At 37.4% G+C, this 21,575-nt stretch overlaps 1 protein-coding gene across 10 annotated transcripts in view; it reads right to left on the bottom strand.

Annotated features, from left to right (window-relative positions):
• The window catches only part of TRPM3 (transient receptor potential cation channel subfamily M member 3), a 500,214-nt gene that overhangs the window by 109,196 nt on the left and 369,443 nt on the right, over positions 1–21,575 (bottom strand). For all 10 annotated transcript variants that reach the window (XM_077907028.1, XM_077907033.1, XM_077907040.1 and 7 more), the window contains one exon: positions 15,329–15,401. In XM_077907028.1, coding sequence (XP_077763154.1) covers positions 15,329–15,401 — 73 coding nt within the window. The remainder of the gene's footprint in view (positions 1–15,328; positions 15,402–21,575) is intronic.

The raw sequence follows: 21,575 nt of genomic DNA, 5'->3' as shown, positions 1-21,575 counted from the left end.
GAAAAGTTAGACACTTCCTTGAGGGTCCTGGGGGTTGGGGGCCAAGGTCTCTGCAGGTGACAAGGAACCTGGATGCATTGAGGGCAGAAGCAACAGAGTCCTAGGGGAGGGAGGCAAGAGCAAGTACATGGTAGATGGGATCCTGCAGCATGGAGGCCAGAGAGCAGCCCATCAGCAAAGAAGAGATGGCATCGGGGTGAGGAGGAAAAGCAATGAGGTTGAGTGGAGAAACTAATATTCATGAGTAGGGAAAAAGGGAGCTTGGATGAAGCTAAATATTGACAGTGAAATAAGAGGGGATACCGCTTGCTGAGAGTGAGAGGCAGTGAGGAGTTGAAGAGAAAGGAGGAATGTGGAGAATGTGCCAGTCTGAGGCTTTGAGAAGGAGGGGGTTTGGGTGCAGAGTTAAGGCCCACTTGCTTGTAGTAAGACATCCCAGATATGCCATGGTACCAATGGCACGTATTGCAGGGAATGTTTGCTTATTTAGGGACCTGTGATTCCGTGTTTGAAGAAATATTTTTGTTTATTTTTATTTTTTAATACTCTGAAGGTCACTAAATACTTCAGTGGCTTGTAAATGGAGTTGTGGGCTCCCTTTGGGAGAGTTGCTAAATAAAAATGTCAGGGGTCTCATCCTACCTTGATGGTTCAAGTATGGTCCTGCTTGATGGGGCAATGAAGGGGGCAGGATTTGCAGACCCTGCAATGTCTTTAGTGGTGCCATCATGTGTGATACACAGGATGATACCACCCATCTCTATCTTAGTTGAAAAACATTTCTTCTTGTTGAGGTCTTTGGACCTTTCCATGTTTTATCTGAGGAATCTTGTCTGGATTGAACATGCGGGATTCTATTCATTTCCATCAATTTATTTGTAGATGTTGTGTCGAAATGTGATAGGATCTCAGTCAATGAAAATTGAACGATCCATTCATTTAAAGATATCATTCTTTACCTATATGAAAACTACAAAAGTGTTAGGAAACTAGCGGAGAGACCCTGTCATGTGACTGGGTTGCTAGGCTACACCTGCAGTAGTCTCCCAGAGCAGAGTCACCCACCTACCCTGGTGAGACTTTCTCAGGAAGGCGGCTGCTACATCGAGAAAAACCAAATTAAAGACTTGAAACGTGCACATAAAAAAATAGATGAGGTCTGTGTATAATTTATTCTTTGCTCTATTTTCTTGCCCTGAATGATAACTATCTTCTTTTGGTAAAAATAACTCTAGGTAGATTCCCAGGAGGAAGTTAAAAGGAATCAGGAAAAATTGGATTAACTTTAGCTAGAAGAAATTCACATTTGGTTTGTAAGAGACAAAACAGGCAGCTGAGTGAAAGAGTCCTTTGCAGGAAGATAAGGTTTTCTTTTTCGGTTTATCTTTAGTGAATAAGATAATAAAACTAATATTTCTGTCATGTTTAGCTGTGGCAGGCACTGCTTCTAAGTGTTCACGTATCACATTTTCACAACAAACTATGAGGTGCCATTTTCCCCATTTTACAGACAGGAAACTGAGGCATGAAAACTTGTCCAAGGTAAAGTAGCCAGGAAGTGCCAGAGGCAAGTTTCAAATGCAGGCAGGCTGATTTTAAAGCTAACTATTATTTTTCTTTTTTTAATTTATAGGAACTTAGAAAACTTTATTGAACTCATGATACAAAGGGAATTAGGCAGACAGGCTTTTGTCTTCTTGATCATAAACAACCCACATTGCATGAGCGAAGGAAGCCACAATACTTTCTAAGGCTCTATCATTAGGGCCAGAATCGCTAAAATGGTATCTAAAATTCACTCATCAGCTTCTTTAATTTTTTAAATTTATTTTTGTAAAGATTTTATTTATTTATTCAGGAGAGACACACAGAGAGAGGCAGAGACGTAGGCAGAGGGAGAAGCAGGCTCCCTGAGGGATTATACCCTGAGCTGAAGGCAGAGGCTCAATCACTGAGCCACCCAGGTGCCCCTAATTTTATTTTTATTTTTATTTTTTTGTCAGTCAATCCATTTAGGCTTGGAGATTTATTTATCTGGTTTTATTATTTAAAAATTTTTTATAAGTGCATCTAAAATAGGATGCAGTTCAAAAGGTACAGTTTGTGAATATACTTTAAGAAGTTATTGATTGGATACAATGATGCACATCTGTATGGACAAAATGAGCCCTGCCTGGATATTCTTATATTTTGTTTATTTGAAGGCTCAGATTTTCAGGATTAGTAAGATTTTTATTATGTTTCTAAACTTGAAGAAGTTTAAAGTGGGAATGCAAAGTGGTGCAGCCACTGTGGAAAACTGTATGGAGGTTCCTCAAAAAATTAAAAATAGAACTAGCCTATGATCCAATCATACTATTGGGTATTTACCCAAATAATACAAAAACACTAATTGAAAGGACACATGCTCCCCTATATTTATTGCAGCTTATGTGCAGTAGCCAAATTATGGAAGGAGCTCAAGTGTCCATTGATAGATGAATGGATAAAGAAAGGTGGTGTGTATATAATGCAATATTACTCAGCCATAAAAAAGAATAAAATCTTGCCATTTGCAATGACAAGGATGGATCTAGAGGGTATAACACTAAGTGAAATAAGCCAGTCAGGGAAAGACAAATACCATATAGTTTCAATCATATGTGGAATTTAAGGATTAATAAGATTTTTTTTTGAAGTATCTATTTTATTTTATGTTTTGGTATCTTCTTAATTTTAAATTCCTCCAGGAAAGTAATTGGCATACTATTTATTTGTTTTTCTTTAAGCTGTTTATTTGACATCACAGGTTGGCACTCCAAACTGTAGAGGGGCATTTGAAATGTTGCCTTTATAATAAAATTTCCCCTGCAACAGGGAGTCCCCTTGGTTTGCACCTTTTTAGCTTTTTCTTTAGTTTTCATTATGATGTGTACTTCTGCCATATTTTAAGACTTTGAAGATGTGTACAACTTAAGTGAATGCCTTGTGCATTAGCAGGTGTACTGGCGATTAGGGCATTTACTTCTGATGTTAAGACTGACACACAGTGGCCTCTAGGAGATTTGAATCAGTTAGTAGCCTGGTGGCAGGCCCTTCCTGGTTCAATTCTGACCTGTGTCAGGTTACCCTTTGTAGGGGAGGGGTGGGGTAAATGTTAATAAAGTAGGAGCCATAAGGACTTTTTGGGTGGAAGAGAAAGGGCGCTGAGCTTGTTTATTCCCTGTCGGGGTTTAGGAACATTACTTATCCTCTCTAAGATTTAGCTGCTTCTTATTAAAAAATGAGGTCAATAATATCTCCATCAGGGGATTGCTTGGAAGGTGAAATAGAAAAGTAGATGGAAAAACTGCTTTGTCAAATTAAAGCACTCTGCAAATATTTTTAGTATCTTACATATTCCCAACAATAAATTGGCCAGGTTAATGATAATTTAATAAATTGATCCAGTTGTAATGCCATCGCAGACAGGCAGCTGCTCCAGATTGCAGTTTCTACTGTGGCCGATGCGACTGATTACGTGTCATTGAATTTTCATAAAAGGGATATTTCCTGTGTAGTAAAGCAGTCACCCTCAGAATTAAGTACTGACACTCCCTAAATTACCCAGGGCTGATGCGCAGGTCAGAATTGCTGATGGGCTTGGGGAGCGGTCCTCTGATAGAGCTTGGGGAATCAATCAAAGGCTACCTGCCCCTGAGGTTTTCTTTTTTGACACTCCCTCAAGTGAGCTGAAGCTCTAGGTGCCGAATTTAAACAAGAAGAGGTAGCTCTGTTACAGCTCAGCAGGAGGCGGAGTTTAGAGAGGAATGATCTCTTTGAATTGTAAGAATGTGATTGTTTTGCAGGGATGTAAATTAAGGAGACTGGTATGTAGCGCCTCTGTGCCTGGGCAGGCCAAGCCCTGGATGCTAGGTGTTTTCCATATAATCTATAACCACATTCAATTAGGAAAGTGCCTCTGCTCCACCAACCCCACTGGGCTGCTTGGTGTAGCCATGGCGAGGCACTTGCTGCAGCCTTCTGAGGAGTTCCTGCACCGTCTCTGGCCCCTCAGAGGTGAGCTAAGGCTCTGTGAGGGTCTGCAGTCCCTCCTCTCACCCTTGCTCCCTGCCTGGAATAAGAGCTGAACTCTTTTTGCCCTGGGTCCCTCCATTTCCTAGACACTGGATCTAGCGGTGGGCGGAGGTGGTGGTGATTGAACTTTGTTTTGTTGGTCTCTAATTTTTGGGTCTGGGTTTTCTGTATCAGGTCTCACTCACTTGGAAAAACTGTTAGTTTCATTTCAGACTTTGATGGGCCAACACTGCATAAAAACCTTACAAAGTCAGGTTGTCTATGTGATGACATTTGCCAAGAGTTTCTGCAGGAAATATCGCTACTGTTTCTTTGTATCCTAATAACATATGCAAGCAAAAAGGACAAATGAAATTATATGGCTTATGATTAATAACATGGTGGAGCACCGCGCTATTTCCTTCTTTTTTGCCAACCTAGCTAAATGGATGAGTCCTCTTTACTGTGTGCCCTTTCTGCAATAAAAGAAGCCAGTACTTCACAAAGTCTCCCATTAACATGTTAAAAAAAACAACTTTATAAAAGTGTCCCTGTATTACGTGCAATATGCAAAACCGGGAAACATTATCAACTTAAGACAGAGGCAATACAAGAAAAAAAAAAACCTCTACTGGGTGATCCTGCTTGCTTGTGATATGACAAAAATGAATTCATTTACATGGCTGAGTAAGTAAAATATTTGCATCTTCCATATTGTGATTTTTAGCAGGATTATATAGAAATGTATCCCCTGGAGTTCTGGCACATTTTCTGGAATTATTGCATTGATGATGTCCTATCTTCTGTTGTCTCTTCCATTGTCCTTTACTCATTCTGTGCCTTTCGTTGAGAGCCAGGTAATCCATTGTGCACCTCATTTTTACTGAGATTATACATGCACAGATTTTAGAGTCATCTATTCCTACAAGATTTATCATAAAATCACAAATCTCATCATCCAATGTCTCTTTACCCAGAGGCAACCATTTCCTCTTGTAGCTGATTATTTTGGTCCTCCATGGTGGCTAGTCTTTAAAGGTAGCTTCTAAGGGACTATCTCCCAGCGTTCACACTTTATCTGGCCTGGTCTTGTGACTTGCGTTAGCCCATGGAATGCAGCAGAAGCCACACTATGCTGATTCCAGGCTTGAGTCTTAGGAAAAAGGTCTGATAGCTCCTGCTTTGGCCTCCTATGGCTGGTGCAGAACTGTCTCCCTGTGTCATCATCCAGGGAGAGCCAACACTTCTCTCTGTGATAGAGCTCCCACTTTCCGTGTTCCGTGTTTTCTGTTTCTGTTGTTGTTTGTTTTGGGGGGTGCTTATCTTTCAATAATTTCCAAAGAAATAGTTCATGGGTAGTAAATGTTTGGATAACTCATGTCTGACAATGTTCTAGGCTACACTTGCAAGTGGCTGGTAGATTAGGCATAGAATTCTAGATTGCAAATAAATATTCTTCAGAATTTTTAAGGCATTGCACTACAGCTTTCTACATTGTTGTTTAGAAATCTAAAGCATTTTGGCTACTTTGCATGAGAACTGTTTTTCTCCTTGGAAGCTCATAGGAGAATTTTATGTATGTAATATTTATGATACCATATAATATTTTGCGATATAATTTATAAACTATGTAAATACTATCATATTAAAATATATTAAATATAATTTATACATCTATTTATAATATATATCATATAAAATATATATGGCTTAATATATAATATATAGCTTAACGTATTATATTAATACATAATATAATATATTCAATATTTTAATTATTATATATAATATAATACACTAATATAATGTATATATTTGGTTTCCCATGTTCTATAATATTATGATACAACTTGACAGGGGTTTATTTTCACCCACTGTGTCGGGCACTCAGTGGGAGCTTGTAATCTAGAAGTGTGTGTTTTAGAGTTCTGGGACATTTTCTGGAATTATTGCATTGATGATTATATATCCATATACATTTTCATATAGACATTCATATATATCCATAGATATTCATATATATCCATATATATTCACATAAATTCATATATTCAGATATATTCACATGTATTCATATATATTCACATATATTCATACATATTCACATATATTCATATATGTGTATATATATATACACACACACACACATATATATAATGTCTACCATATGTCAAGCATTTTTTTGGGTGTTAGGATGCAAAGGCAAAGAAGACATTTTCTTCCAGAAACTTCTTACGGAAGATGAGTTTGTAATCGAGAATGATAACACTTCCTAGTTTACCTGGACATTCTAATAAACCAGTTTACCTGGTTTATTCTAGTTTTTCTGGCATAATTGTCCCAATACTTCTTACTTTCATCACTAAGAAAGTCTCAGTTTAGGGATAAATTATCTAGTAACCACTTTACAGAGTTGTTGCAAAGATTAGATGATGAAATTTATGTGAATATGCTTTGTGAATTGTAAAACATACACATAACAGGATGAAAAAATTAGCATTCTTTTATCACATTCTCTGACTGAGACAAACAAAAATGTCTAAAGTTGCTACCTACCTTGCTGTCTGCATTATTGCTCTAAGATCTACTTGGATTTGTAAGAAAATAAACTCGCCAGAAAATTAATTTCATTTTAAGGCAGCTTAGCATGTTCTCAACCATTTTCAAGAGGAAACTAATTTTTATGGATCTATTTTGGATCTTTACACGTATGCTTGAGGTTTATATATTGGTTGCTTGTTGTTTTCAGGTGATTCAAATTTAACATTTTTTATGCTCTGTTGGGTTTTGGACATGGGGGCGTGCCAGTTCCCTAGCAATTTTTAGGGTCTATGTGAGAAGGGAAAAGGTATAAAAATACTAGTTGTTAAATGTTTACCATAAAGAAGGCAGAGTGCCTGTCCTCAACGAGCTTCCAATGTCACCATCTCAAGTGTCCCTTATATCCTCCCACATGACAGAGCTCTGGTTTTCTTTCACACAGGGAAGGGAACTGAGGCACATATATAGAGGTTAAGTAACCTCCTTAATGAATACCACAGCCAAGAAAGAAGTAGAATCTAAATATATACCTAATCTGATTTTAAAGCCGGTTGATCATTTCTTCATGACTTTAACAATAGTTTTTGAGGGGCAACTGGATGGCTCAATGGTCGAGCATCTGCTCAGGTCGAGTATCTTCTCCCTCTGCCTATGTCTCTGCCTCTCTCTCTATAACTCTCATGAATAAATAAATAAAATCTTAAAAAAATGATGATTGTTTTTGAATACTGATGACGTGGTAGGCACTGTGTTTGTGTGCAGATGGCAGTGAGTAAAACAGAGGTGGTCTTTGTCCTCATTTCTAGCTTAGCATCATCATCATCAGTCAGTCCATCATTTATTAAATAGATTTTTTTTCCAGATACTGGGTTAAATGCTTTACTTGGATTATTGGCTACAATGGTTACAAAGGCTATGAGAGAGATATTATAATCGTCTGGGCTTTACAGGTTATGAAACTGAGCCTCAATGAGAGGAAGCTGTTTGATCAACAAGGAGTAGTGATGCTTTGCATATGGGTGTTGCTGTCACTATTATTGGGACCTTTGCTGGGTAGTCCCGCTGTGGCAAGTAGCACTCTGAGGGGCTGGCATGGCAGGGAGGATGGCGTGGAACGTGCCCAATGGGGAAAGCCTGGGGCGACTTGGCCTTTATGGAATCATTTTTTCTAAGGAATAGACAGACTTTGGTCTTGGGAAAAAAGTGCTAAAAATGTCATTTCCCTTAACATTTTTTTTTTTTTTGCAGAAATACTCCAGCACAGACCATTAAAATTGAAAAAGTGAATGGTGATTATAACAATACATCATTGTATAGTAAAAATATTAATAAGTTACATATTTAGGTCTACCTAAAGTGAACTTTATTGAGTATGACTTGGGTGAATGGCTGGACTCTGATTAGTATTCATTTGACCTAGTTTCTATTTTTGGTGTATGGGATGAAGAATTTATTCCTGGTATATAGATTTTGAGGCATTTGCATTTGAGGCAAATCTGACACTCTTTGGGTCTCAACTTCAGAGAAGTATATATATTTTTTAGTTGCTATTGGTCTTACCAGCACTCTTTTCTACTTCCAGGCTACATAATATTTTTTTTGTCGGGGGGTAGGGGGGATCCCATAACTCTGTAACCTGGGTGGAAACTGGAAAGGTAAGACCATTCCCCATTTCATGGTCAGAGGGATTGTCCCACTCCCATGGCCACAGTGATGAATTCAGGGGCAGGCACTGATCTAAGGGAAGCACATGCAAGTCCTCCCTGGTTTCCTTTTGCTGTAAGTCCTAGGAATTTAATGGGGATTCACTCAGTTGGTTGGTATGAGCCTAGCACTGCCGATGTGTGTGACAGGTATACAGACTAATATCTGAGAGATGGAGGACAGACTCTAATGACATCATCTGAGCCCCAGATCCTACTTTGCCTGAACTCAGTTTACCCTTCACTTTCTTCATCATGTAAACCCACACGTCCATCTTATTTATTTTTGCTTGAGCTAATTTGAATTGTGTTTCTTTTACTTGTAACCAGAAAATTTCCTGGTTGACACTCTCTTCCACTGGTGATCTAATCTTTAAAAATGAAACAAGTGTCAGATCACACTGATTTTAGCCAGAGAAACTGTGGGCATGTGTGCAGCTAAGGTCATCTGACAGCTAAGTGCCCTAATAAGAGCCCTGAAAGTTTAAAGGAAGCAGATGTCCTGATTTACCGAAACAACAAAAAAATGGGAGGAACTAGGTAATTTTTTTCTGAAATGATTGTGTAAGTCCACAGGGAAATTGGATTTTGTACAAATTGTTCCCTATGAGTCCTGAATTCAAATATTACTACTTAGGTTTTGGGGAGCCCCTGACAGGACTCTAACTGTTCCTGGTCAATCTGCTCTGTGACAAAAGGGGTAAAATGAGCCATCAGGAAACAGGTGCACATGGGGAGGCCTGATTTACAAATCAAAGGACAGAAGGTAGACCAAAAGTGGCCTCACGCAGAGAAGGATTTAACACTTGTGTAAAGAATCTTCATTGTAAAAATTACCTAGTGAGTTTTGTCTCTGAGATATTTTTCACTATTCTCCCAGTTTACCCCCAATGCCCTTATAAGCTTAAAATAAAGTGACCATGTCACACATTTTGACCCTGTCAATCTTATTTTTAGATGAAATTTCATCTACTTCCATTTGTATAATATTTAATAACTGATAACTTTGCATCTCATATAAATGATAAAAGTGTCAACATGAATGTCTCTCTCTTTTTTTTTTCTTGGCTGTATTAAGGCTATTCAAACAATTCCAGGTTAAAAAAATTATTACAAGGAAAGCAATCACGCATGTGTTTTGTTAAGCTGCCTACACATGGGAAAGAGGGATGGGAAAGATTGAACATATAATCAGAAATAATTCTTTATCTTTAAAGCAAGGCCATAATTAATTCCCATTAAATCTATTCATGAATCATCTGAGATCAAGCAAGGTAGCTTCTCAGTAAACACTCCCGGATGCTAGTTGCTTTTGAGGTCTACCTGGTGCATAGAATTATCGGACACACACTACTTCAGAATAATGCCACAATTTTGTTTTACTAGGGATTAATTAAGTCACTTAAAAACTAAGATGAGTTATTTAGCAAGACTAATTGCCTATTGATGTTGGTCCTAGTTTGTGATAATAATAGCATTTTCTAGTTAATATGTCTAAGGGTCATACATTCAGAAGTAGTTTCAAAACATTCAGATATACTGAGTTTTCCTCTTTAAAATTTTATCCACTTTTATTTCAAGTTTAGTTGTTGGGAAAGATATAATTTTAAAGGAAAAAGATTCAGAGCACAGTGATTTTCATTGTTTTGTATGATCTAATCAACAGCATTCTTGAGAATGTTCTAAAGTTAGAACATACTGGCTCTTCTTTTGGCATTTGAATTTTTATTTCAAACTCCTTGCCTCATAGTTTCAGGAAAATTACAAATGTCTCTTTTAAAAAGAAGTTGTTGTCCTCCACTTATAAGTATCTGTGATTAATTAATTAATTAATTAATTATAGATAGCATTAATTTTGTCTGAAGAACCGAAACATAACAAAAAAATGGGAGGAACTAGGTAATTTTTTTCTGAAATGATTGTGTAAGTCCACAGGGAAATTGGATTTCATACAAATTGTTCCGTATGAGTCCTGCATTCAAATATTGCTACTTAGATTCCCCAGTGATATTTCTAATCATTTCTTATAGTGATCAGCTATTGTCCACACCTATCTGATTTATATAGACCCTTTATATTAAATATTGCCTACACATAGTACAGTATTTTGATTACATATCTACATGACTTTTACAGCTAATTCTATAAGATGCTTCTCCTTTTTTGTCATTTTGACATGACATGAAAGGTTTTCTTGGCAGCAGTACGTCTCCTGCTCAGATTCAAAACATATGATAGCTCAGTTCTCCTATTTTCCCTTAAAATCTTTTAAAAAAATCCATGAAAATCCTAGTTTATTCAGATTTTCTCAGTTTTAAACACAATATTCTTTCTTTTATTCTGACTGAGGATTCCATCCAGGATGCCCCTTACATGTAGTCATTATGCCTCCTTAGTCTCCTCCAGGTTGTGACAATTTCTCAAACTACTCTTGGTTTTGATGACCTTTGCAGTTTTGAAGAGGAGCATAGAGTTTTGAGATATCTTTGAGATTTAAAAAAAATGCTTTTCAGAAGAAAGGAATAAGCAATAAAGGTCTTTTCCCATGCTACAGAACTTCTTTACCAGTGAAGAATGAACCCAAAGGAAAAGAATTTCCTTGTACCCCAATGTTCATAGCAGCAATGTCCACAATAGCCAAACTGGAAGGAGCCACAATGTCCTTCGACAGATGAATGGATACTGAAGATGTAGTCTATATATACCATGGAATATTAGCCATTAGAAAGGACAAATACCCACCATTTGCTTTGATGTGGATGGAACTGGAGGGTATTATGCTGAGGGAAGTAAGTCAATCATACATAGAAGGACAAACATTATATGGTTTCATATATGAATGAAATGAATGGAGAATATAAGAAATAGTAAAAGGGATTATAAGGGAAAGGAGGGGAACTGAATAGGAAAAATTAGAGAGGGAGACAATCCGTGAAAGACTCCTAACTCTGGGAAATAAACAGAGTTGTGGAAGGGGAGGTGGGCGGGGGTTTGGGGTAACTGGATAACGGACAATGAAGAGGGGACTTGATGGGATGAGCACTGGGTATTATACTATACGTTGGCAAATCAAACTTAAATAAAAACAAATTTTAAAAAAGGAAAAGAATTTCTTGATCGCCCATATTATACTTTAGTGCATGCACAGAACTGAAAGGGTACATCCACATGATTTGACTTCTGAGGTGTACAAGAAAAGATTTTTTAAAATTGAAAGTAATTATATCCACAGAGAGGGTCAAGGGACCCTGCTATGAGCAGATGTTTTCTGGCTTTATGGAGCCCAGAGCAAGAGGGGCCAGAGCAAGAGGCATGACCAACTTGGCCATGAGAGCAGGCTGGTAAACACTGAATAGTTTATGAAGGTGAGTTTGGGGTTGTTTCCAGGGAAGCCTCTGGAAACAACCAGAGGCTTCCCTCTGGTTGATGATTTAGGCAGGGCCAGGCTGAGCAGGAGGCAGACAGGGGCCAGACCAGGCAACTCCCCTAGATTTTTGAGTACTTCCCCATAGAATCACTCAAGGTGTCTGAAGTCCAGATGTATTCATGGCATCAGGCCTCCTCTGAGTAGGGATGCCTGATTTAGCAAATAAAAATACAAGACTCCCAGTTAAGGTTGAATTTCAGATAAATAATAAACAGCTTTTTTAGTATGAGTATATCCCAGGCAATATTCGGGACATGCTTATTCTAAAAATTTCTTTGTTGTTTTCTGAATAGTCAACATCCTGCATGTTCCTTGGCTTCCCCTGACTATGCGTGGCAGCAGGAGAGGAGAGCTGAAAAGCAGAAGGGTGTAGGGTATACAGTTTGTAGCCTCAGACCACCACTCTTGGAGAGCAGTTACCTTAATGTGAAAGACACATGTCATATCACTTATTCTCAAAAGCTACCCCAGGTCAGCATTCAAAGAAAGCGTGAACCTCTAAGACCTCTGGAATAACATCCTTTTTGTCTCCTCCTTTCTTCATTTTTGAACAGATACCCCCCAGATCTGTATCTTATAAAGAGTATCCTTTATATATACGGATACTGAAATATATATATACAGATACTGAAGAAACTCAAACCCAGTGGGATGGGAAACAAGTTGTCAGCAAAGTTAGACTTTCCTCATGGTCACCTGTTTCCTAACAGTCCCTCCCCCTTTTTTTCTTCTGGATTTATGGACCAGTGTTTAGTTTCCTGGCATTCTCCCCCACCTCCTTTCTAATTTCTAGTTTTCTCAGATGATGGAGGAAATAAAAACTTGACAATAAAAAAATTCCTCATGCATAGCATAATTGAAAACTAAGTATAATTGTAAAAATTAAGTGTTAAACCATGTTACATGCCCAGGCATAATTTAAAAAGTACATACGAATAATTTAACAAACTATAGAATTTGAAACTGATGTAAGTATGCTCTTGGCCTCCAAGAAAGTTGGCAAAAGGATTATGCTTGACATCCTTCACAAATCAACTGGGTCAAAATCAGAGAGCATTTAAAAGCCTTTGCAAAATAGAGTTGACACATCATAATCTTTTAACGGCATAAATTCCCATTAGCATCAACTGTTGCATAAATAATATTCATTATAGTGATTAGAAATGTTAATTTCTTAGAGCAATCATAATTTCCTTTAATCTATTACGGCAGTGTTTTTTAAACTGCAGGTTATGACCCATTAGTGGGTCATGAAATCAATTTAGTGGGATATAATCAGCATTAAAGAGAATAGAATAGAATAGGAAATATCCAATTTCATTGCATACAGCCAATGTAAATATTACTTCATGTACTTTAACTTCAGCTTTCTAAAAACATATGTATAACTACTTGGTTACAATATAAAAGGTATTTCATATGGTCTGTCATGCACAGTCAGGAAACAACTATCCTATATTGTAACAAATAAATTCTAAAGGCGAAACACAAATTAAAGCACAAATTGGTGAAAGCAGAAAAAAATATTTTCAGTAGAAGATATTTTGTGATGGCTTGTGTGTTTTTAACTGGTAATGGGGCTGCTTCTCTGTTTGCTGAGTTCTGGTTAAGACGAGAAATGTGGCATTCTACTTCTTATCATCAACGCAATAGGGATGCCTTGGTGGTTTACATAAGTGAGGGCTATGGGGCTAGCCTGTCTCTACTGCTTACTGGCCAGCTTATCTTGGGCATGTAATTAATTGTTCTGTGTCTTGATTTCCTTATGTATAAGACACAATTAACTGGTTATCGAACTTGTAAAGATTAAACAAATTTATACATAGAATGTATCTAACAGTGTCTGGCACTTAACAAGTCTTCAATAAATGTTAGTGGCTTTATTACTTTTTCTTATTTTTGTGAAGGAAGAGCAAATACCAGAGAATTTCCTGCCTCAAGCTTTTTATTTGATCTCTGACAAATGGAGAATGGTGGCCAGAGTATGCTTTGTGGTTCGGCCCATGCATGGTTCCATGCATGAATTCTTCTACATGTCTTTGTCAGTTCATTGGAATGAAATGCTTTGGAGCAAAGTTTCTCAACCTGGGACACATGATACACTTCACAGGATTGTGAATTTCTGAAATGTGATTGGGATTTTGAACTGAATGTGCAAATATACTTTTGGGGAATACATGGAGGGGATCAATGACTTCTAGTGCCAAGGGGGCCATATGTGGTGTGGTGAAGAGTTAGGCCTAGATCTAAGTTCAGGCTGATTAATTAGCATGGTAACTCTGAGCAAGTTACTTAAATCTTGTAGCTCCACTTACCTGTCTGTAGAATGGGGATTAAAGATAGCTGGTGCACAACACAGTCGTTATAATAATTAATGTTTATAGTATTTGTAAAAAACTTAGCACTAGGCACAATGGCTGCCACTTGATGGGTATTTAAGAAAGTATTAATAGTGGAAAAAAGGTAGGTAGACTGGAAATTAGAACACAATGGTTGCTATTCTGAATTTCAATTTTGGAATGTTAAGTCTATCACTGAATCATTAATAATCATCCATTCAGTAATCCATTCCTTCACGTATTCAACACTAATTGACTGAATGCTGCCCTATTGTGAAGAATTAGGTGAGATGCTGATCCATTGGTGGATAAGACACATTCTCTATCCTTACAGAGATTATAATCCATGAAGGCTTCCTAACAGGTAGTCACCAACCTTGTGATAAATGGGGCAGGAGGCAAAGTATGGTGCTTGGGGAGAATGAGGGTAACACCTTGAACTCAGAGCCACATTCAACAGGATTGGTGGTTTTGTTTCATCTTATAGTTCTGGTTTTCAGTTCAGGCCTGAATAGAGATAACTTCCTTTTGTTTATTTTACTGCTGAATGTTATTGGTCAAATGTATAGACCTACTAAGGGACATAAGGGCAGAATTTGATCTGTGGAGACTGGAGGAAACTGCTCTTCTCTTGATATGGCTCCAAGGATGAGAACATGTAGTGAGACATGTATGTATCCTCTTGATAGAAAGGAGACTAAAGAATAGGACAAATATCCATCTTCTAAAGGAAAATCATAAAATCCAGGGCATTTCTATTTTTCACTGGACTTCAAGGAAACTTAGAGCTAAAGTTAATGTTCCATTACAACAAGTATAGTAGCCTGTTTTATTTTTTGTTTATTCTTTCTTCTTTCCTCTCAATGGTTTTGATTTTCCATTTTAATTAATCAACACATTTTTAATGTGTTATAATATCTTTATATCTATCATCTATGCCATATTAAATGGTTTTTTAAAGTAGACAGGATAATAATTATTAAGTAACTTCAGTAACTTAGTATTTATTTTACATATGACATTAACTTTTTCCTTTGTATATTTTTATGACTCAGTAGACATGATTGAATTGTAATATATTTAAACTTTAAGAAATCTAGTCACACTTTGACAGCTCGATCATAGAAGAATTTCATAGCAGGAACAATGTCATCCAGAAGTCCTTATGTTATCAATAATTGGATATCATGGTATCATTTAGGATTATACCCACCAATTAAGAGATAAAGTTGCTAAATTATTTAAATTATTTTTGCACTCTCTGGACACACAAACTCTTTTACCTTTGAGCAAAGCTGTCAGGATAGCTAAATCAATGTCCTGGTGTCCTTCGGATCCCATCCGAAATACCGTAATCTGTAATTTGAGACAAGGTGACCATTAGCAATGCATGTTTTTCCCCCAAGAGAAACTCAATCAATGAGACCATATCTGAACACAGACTATCTTAATATCTACAAGGTAGATTCTTGACCACAGGGTAAGCAGACAGCAGGAATTCAACTCGAGTGTTCTGCAATTCATTTGGAGGAAGTTGACTCTGTAGCCTCCCAACAGAGATCACCTCACATAATTGCATTGATTATTCTTACAATGGAGAGAAACCAGAGACCAAGGAAAACATCCTCTTCTATCATTTCAGTTTTAGAATTCAAACTTGCTGGATTTACAAAAATGTGTTAGCTGTGATGTAAACTGTGAATTGGGAAATTGTCTAAAAGCAGCTAGTTTAGTATGCCGTTCAGAAAATGGTCCTATGTGCGTATGTACATGTGTGTACGCATATGCATGTGTACAACATAGCCATCACCACGCTTACTCCTCAGCAATAGTTATGAAGGGTTTCAGCATTGCAATGGCTCTAGATCCTTCCATCCTCTCAATAACCTTGAACCCCCTTTAGAATAATTTAGCAATTATTTCCAGATTGTAAGAAGGGGAAATCAGAAATACAACATCTTTCCTTTTGGTAATCCAGGGGAGAAGAGTATTCTCCAGGGATAAATAAGGAAGGAGAATAAAAATGGAGCAATGAAGGATTAATACATGTTGAATTAATACAAATTCCAAAATAATGCTGAACCATGACCAAGGGTTTCTCCGAAGTCAGAAGGAAGCTACTTAAGGAAGCCAAAAGTTTCTTTGAATATCTACACCAAATTGCTATTTTATTCAGCTACTTTAGATTTTAGATTTCTCTATCTGTATAATGGAAAAATAATACTGCTTGCCTGTTTCCAGCTACATAGGAAGTAAACTTTATAGCATTTGCTAATATATAATTCTAAGTTTTGCCACAATGAGGGAGAGAATAGACATGGAGATCAACACCTGAGCTGAGATCAAGAGTCAGGTGCCTAACCAACTGAGCCACTCAGGTCCCCTTGCAAATTTCTAATTTCTTTTTTTCTTTCCTTTTCTTTTTTCTTTTCTTTTCTTTTCTTTTCTTTTCTTTTTTTCTTTTCTTTCTTTTTTCTTTTCTTTTCTCTTCTTTCTTTCTTTCTTTCTTTCTTTCTTTCTTTCTTTCTTTCTTTCTTTCTTTCTTTCTTTCTTTCTTTCCTTTCTTTTTCAACTCTAATTTCTATACCTGCTTTTAATATTCCAGAAATTACTCAAAATTTCTTGTCTCCCAGCATGGTATCCTTTTTTATCTTCTTCCCTGCTAAGCACTGATAGGGGTTGTTTCAAAGAAATATATATTTTTTGTTATTTTTGCCCTTTTTTTTGTCATTTGAGGTGCAAGAAGAGAGATAGGCACATACACTCATTCTATCAAATTTTATCAATGTAACTTTAATAGACAAAAATTTTAATTACACAGAAGGAGAAGTTATTTAGTTATTTTATTGGTGATTTAGTAATTAAAGCCTGATTTTCCTTTATGATAGAATTGGCATTTTCAACATATACCCAAAAAGTGACTCTTGGATTTTTTGACATGGTTGGTTATTTTGTCAAAGCGCTATGAAATATAGGGAGATTAAAGTGTTCTTCAAGATTTGAAAGAACAAACATCAAACATTTTGTTAAAAAACTCACAACTTCTCCCCAAATTCAGTTTGACATTTTCTATCTTCAGCTCACTTGCAGACAAATTGCCTTAGCACAGATGCAATTCTGATTCTCAGATTGAAGAGGAGTTAAGTCTTTCCAAATGACAAGTATTCTCCGCCCCTTGAACTTGTCCACTAACCAGCACCTCTGCTTATGTTCGCTCTCTCATTTTGCACCCCATTAAAAGTATAGAGTCAAAAAAAAAGTATAGAGTCAGGGCATCCTATCTGTTGCCTACACTGCGACAAAAAAAGGGAGTTGTGGAACACAGATTCACTGAGTATCTCTGTGCCAGGCACCAGAGAGGTGCTGGGGATGGAGCAGTAAACAAAGTGGACAGACAATTCCTGCCTTCATGGAGGCCACCTACTTCTAGTGCATTCTACGCAAGGAGAGACAGAGGGAAGTGCGTAAATATATGGTATGTCCAGGTGCATCTCTGGGCACCTCTTCCTTCTTGGTTCTCACTATCACAGCCGTCGTTCAGCCTGCAGACTCAGAGCTATTTAGGAGTTTCTTTACTGATCTTCCCCATTCTAGTCTTTCTATTCTATTCCCCATGCTGCTTTCTAGGCAATGTTCTTGATTATACCACCCTCCTTACTAAAATTTTTTAGTGGCTTTCATTGCTAAATTTTTTTTTTAAGAAATGTTTTTAAAAATTTATTTATTTATTTGAGAGAGGGAGAGAACAAGCATGAGTTGGGGGAGGGCCAGAGGGAGAAAGGAGAGGGAGAAGCAGACTCCCCAATGAGCAGGGAGCCCCATGCAGGGCTCAATCCCAGGACCCTGAGATTATGACCTGAGTCAAAGGCAGATGCTTAACTGACTGAGGCACTCAGGTGCCCCCATTGCTAAAAATTCTAAGCAGGGTATTCAAGGAACGCCAGTATCACACTCTCATCTATTTCTTTAGTTTTATCTCTTTCTGATACATGGTCACTGCTACACCCTTGCTGCTCTTCCCACTACCTCAGCCACAAACCCACATTCCTGATGCTCCAATCATGCTGAGAAACTTGCTCCTTTAAGTGCCCCTGAAATTGTTTCCATCCTCTTAGCCTTTGTTTATTCGTTTCGGTTCCTTTTTTTTTTTGTAGTGCCCTTTTCTCTGCTTGCAGAACAAACCACAAGCCTTTCATTTGACATGTGCCATTGAGGAAGCCCTCTCGTTCATCTCGTGTGCTCTGTGAGGCTATCCAGCATTCTGCTTTAACCCTCACTTCTTTTTTTTTGTACATGTCTCTTTGTATAAAAGCGAGGTCCATTACAGGCAGGATCACGAGCTAGTCCTTGCTCAGTATTGTTTGCTGAGAGGCTGAATCATTACCAAATCTCTGTGTTAAGGAAACTGGTTTGGAGAAACCAAAAATGCAAAAGTAGTACATTTCACCTGGGATGGTAACATAGCTAAAGCGAATGGTCATATTAGGCGATATGCCAAGAACGTATTTCACGTGTCAACCATCAATTTTAATTAAGAGTCTTCTGGGCACTGTATTACTTGCTAAGCACTTAGTCAAATATTATGAGATCAAAACTGGGCTGCCTGAGTTTTAGAAATTATTTGAGGCTTAGTATAAGTGCGATGTTTTTGAGATACAGTAGCATCGATTAGCCCAGAAATATGTTTCACCAGAGTGTCTGAAACTTTGGTGCCATGTAGATTAAACCAGATTATAGAAAAGGACTCGAGGCAGGAATAATATTATAGAAAAATGACAAAATCCCAGAGGTGTAAGAAATGATTTGGGAGCAGTAATTTTGTATTTGAAGATGATTTGATTCATCTTCTGGGCAACCAACCGGTATATTCACCACTTAAATAATAAAATAGAGTATATATGGCTGAATTTATCATGAGACTTTCCACTTCTAAAACCCAGCAGGTCCTGTTGTTGAACAAGATGAAGGTACAGAAAAACATATTGGAAAAATTAAACTGACTCCTTTTCAAGATGTCTATTAATTAGCTTAACTTGTGATTTATATTTCTGTCCCAGCGAGCAATGAATCTGTGAAAATCGACATGGAGATTGAGGCAGGCTTTTGAAAATGAAAATAACCATGGTATTAAGCTGAAAAATATCTGTAAGTTGCAAGGACACTTTGGCTCTATCTATCAAAAACAGAAAAGAACATTCCACAATCATTTCATGCTGTGTTAGCTATGCAAGAGATGATACCTGGGTTTGACAAGTGGTTTGGAACATGTCAGAGAATTTTAGAGAAACACCACAGCTACAAATAGATCACCAGTAAAATTCTTGTGATTTTGTAGGAATTTAGAAAAAGCCCATCTATAATAGTGTTGACCAATAGCTTTGAGGACATTAACATGCTACATCTGAAACATCTTTAAAATGTTTCCTATTTACTCATTCAATTTCTTAATAAAATCTGGAGATGTGTTTCCTGGGGACAGGAGCAGGGAGAGAGGGAGAGGATTAGATCCAGAAGTCATTCAGTCATCACAATGCAGTGACTTTTAAAAATCATCAGCAAAGGGGCGCCTAGATGGCTCAGTCAGTTGAGCACTTGATTTCTGGCTCTTGATTTTGGTTCAGGTCATGATCTCAGGCCTGTGAGATGGAGCCCTGGGTGGGGCTTCACACTCAGTGGGGAGGCTGCTTGAGATTCTCTCCTCTGCCCCTCCCCCTGCTCATGTGCACTCTCTCTCAAATAAATAAATAAATCTTTTTAAAAAATCACCAGTTAGGCGGAATATTTCCCTGATGAAATATTAATATTCTAAATAATTTGAAACAATTGTGTGATTAATAGGAAATGCAAAAATCCACGTTCATCAAGATGCAGAATGATATAAGACCCCTAACAAGGATCTAAGCAGGAATTGTGGTGGGTAATAAAAGGCCTTTGAGCAGATGCTGGCTTCAGTTTTCACTCTGGTACAACTAAATGTCACTTGGCATGGGGAAGAGAATAATGCAACCTGATGAATAGAATCCTATGCACCTAAAACATATTCTTACTTTATTTTCAGCATCTGCAAAAATGCACTCCCTTTGGTTAACAAAATTCTTTTTTTTTCTTTTTTGTTAAGATTTATTTATTTGAGAGAGAGAGCAGGGGGAGGGGCAGAGGGAAAGAATCTTCAAGCAGACTCCCTGCTGATCACAGAGCCAGACTCCATCTCACTCCATTTCGTCTCCCCCTGAGACCATGACCTGAGCCAAAGTTAAGAATTGGACACTTAACCAACTGAGCCACCCAGAACCCCCTGGTTGACAAAATTCTTAAAGGTAACATTGTGCCAAAAGTACTGGATTGGAATTGGACACGCTGATTTGTATGGAGGGAGGAGGAAATTCAAACATCTGGAAATGAACAAACCAAAGATCAGCAGAAAATGATATTCAAAATTTTTGTGAGAAAATTAATACCAAATAAGTGCAATTATTTGTTATGGAGTTCCATGTAAACTATATATTGACTCCCCACATAATAATTGTGAATAAGATTCACAGTCTCATATTGAAGTGGCTAAATGGTGATATTATGGAGATAGAAACTGGATGAAATTACTATAAGTCTAGTATGCCCTACTTTAAAAAGACTCAGATGTATGAATTTACACATTAGATAAAATATGTGATTATTTGACTATTGAAAGATATTTTATTATATATTGGCTTTGCCAGTGTATCAATTGACTGCTTCGATATGCCAGTTTATTTTAAAGGTGTATTCTCTCTACTTTTGGGACACAATTCAGCTTAGGTTGCTTTTAGCAGATTAAAGCACACCCACATTATCATAACGTCATGTTCTCTTAAGGGACCTTCATGCATGCACGATTGAGCAATTACCGGAGTGCTAGAGAATGGAGGAGGTTTTGCTCTTTTGACTCTAATCCTTGACTTCTCTTTCTTTTTGCCCACTGTAATTAAGAAGACTAGTGGGTTTTTCCTTCCTTTAAGAAATTCAATTCAGAGGTCAGAAGCCCAATGGTTCCAATATGAGAAATAATTTTTTTCTTATTATAAAAGCAATGCATGACTGCCATGGAAAATTGTAGAAAGTTTAGAAAAAGTCAAATAAGAAATAATTTCCCAAATCCCAAGTCCTATCAAAAGATAACTACTAATGATATCTTGGTATATTTCCTTCAAGTGTCTTTTCCTTTCCTTTCCTTTCCTTTCCTTTCCTTTCCTTTCCTTTCCTTTCCTTTCCTTTCCTTTCCTTTCCTTTCCTTTCCTTTTTCTTTCCTTTCCTTTCCTTTCTTTCCTTTCCAATTTTTTTTCCCATAGGCACAGTATATATATGTGTGTGTAGGGGGTTGGGCATATTTGTGAAGTTCTATTTTGTATTCTTATTTTCTTTTCCATTAGTATTCTAACTAAGCACTTTCTTGTATTATTGGAAACTCTTCTAAAAGCATAATATTTGGGGCACCTGGGTGGCTCACTGGTTGAGCATCTGCCTTTGGCTCAGGTCATGATCCTGGGATCCTGG

This window comes from Canis aureus, chromosome 1, assembly GCF_053574225.1.
Source record: "Canis aureus isolate CA01 chromosome 1, VMU_Caureus_v.1.0, whole genome shotgun sequence".
Lineage (NCBI taxonomy): Eukaryota > Metazoa > Chordata > Mammalia > Carnivora > Canidae > Canis > Canis aureus.
This window is presented reverse-complemented; position numbering and strand designations above follow the sequence as displayed.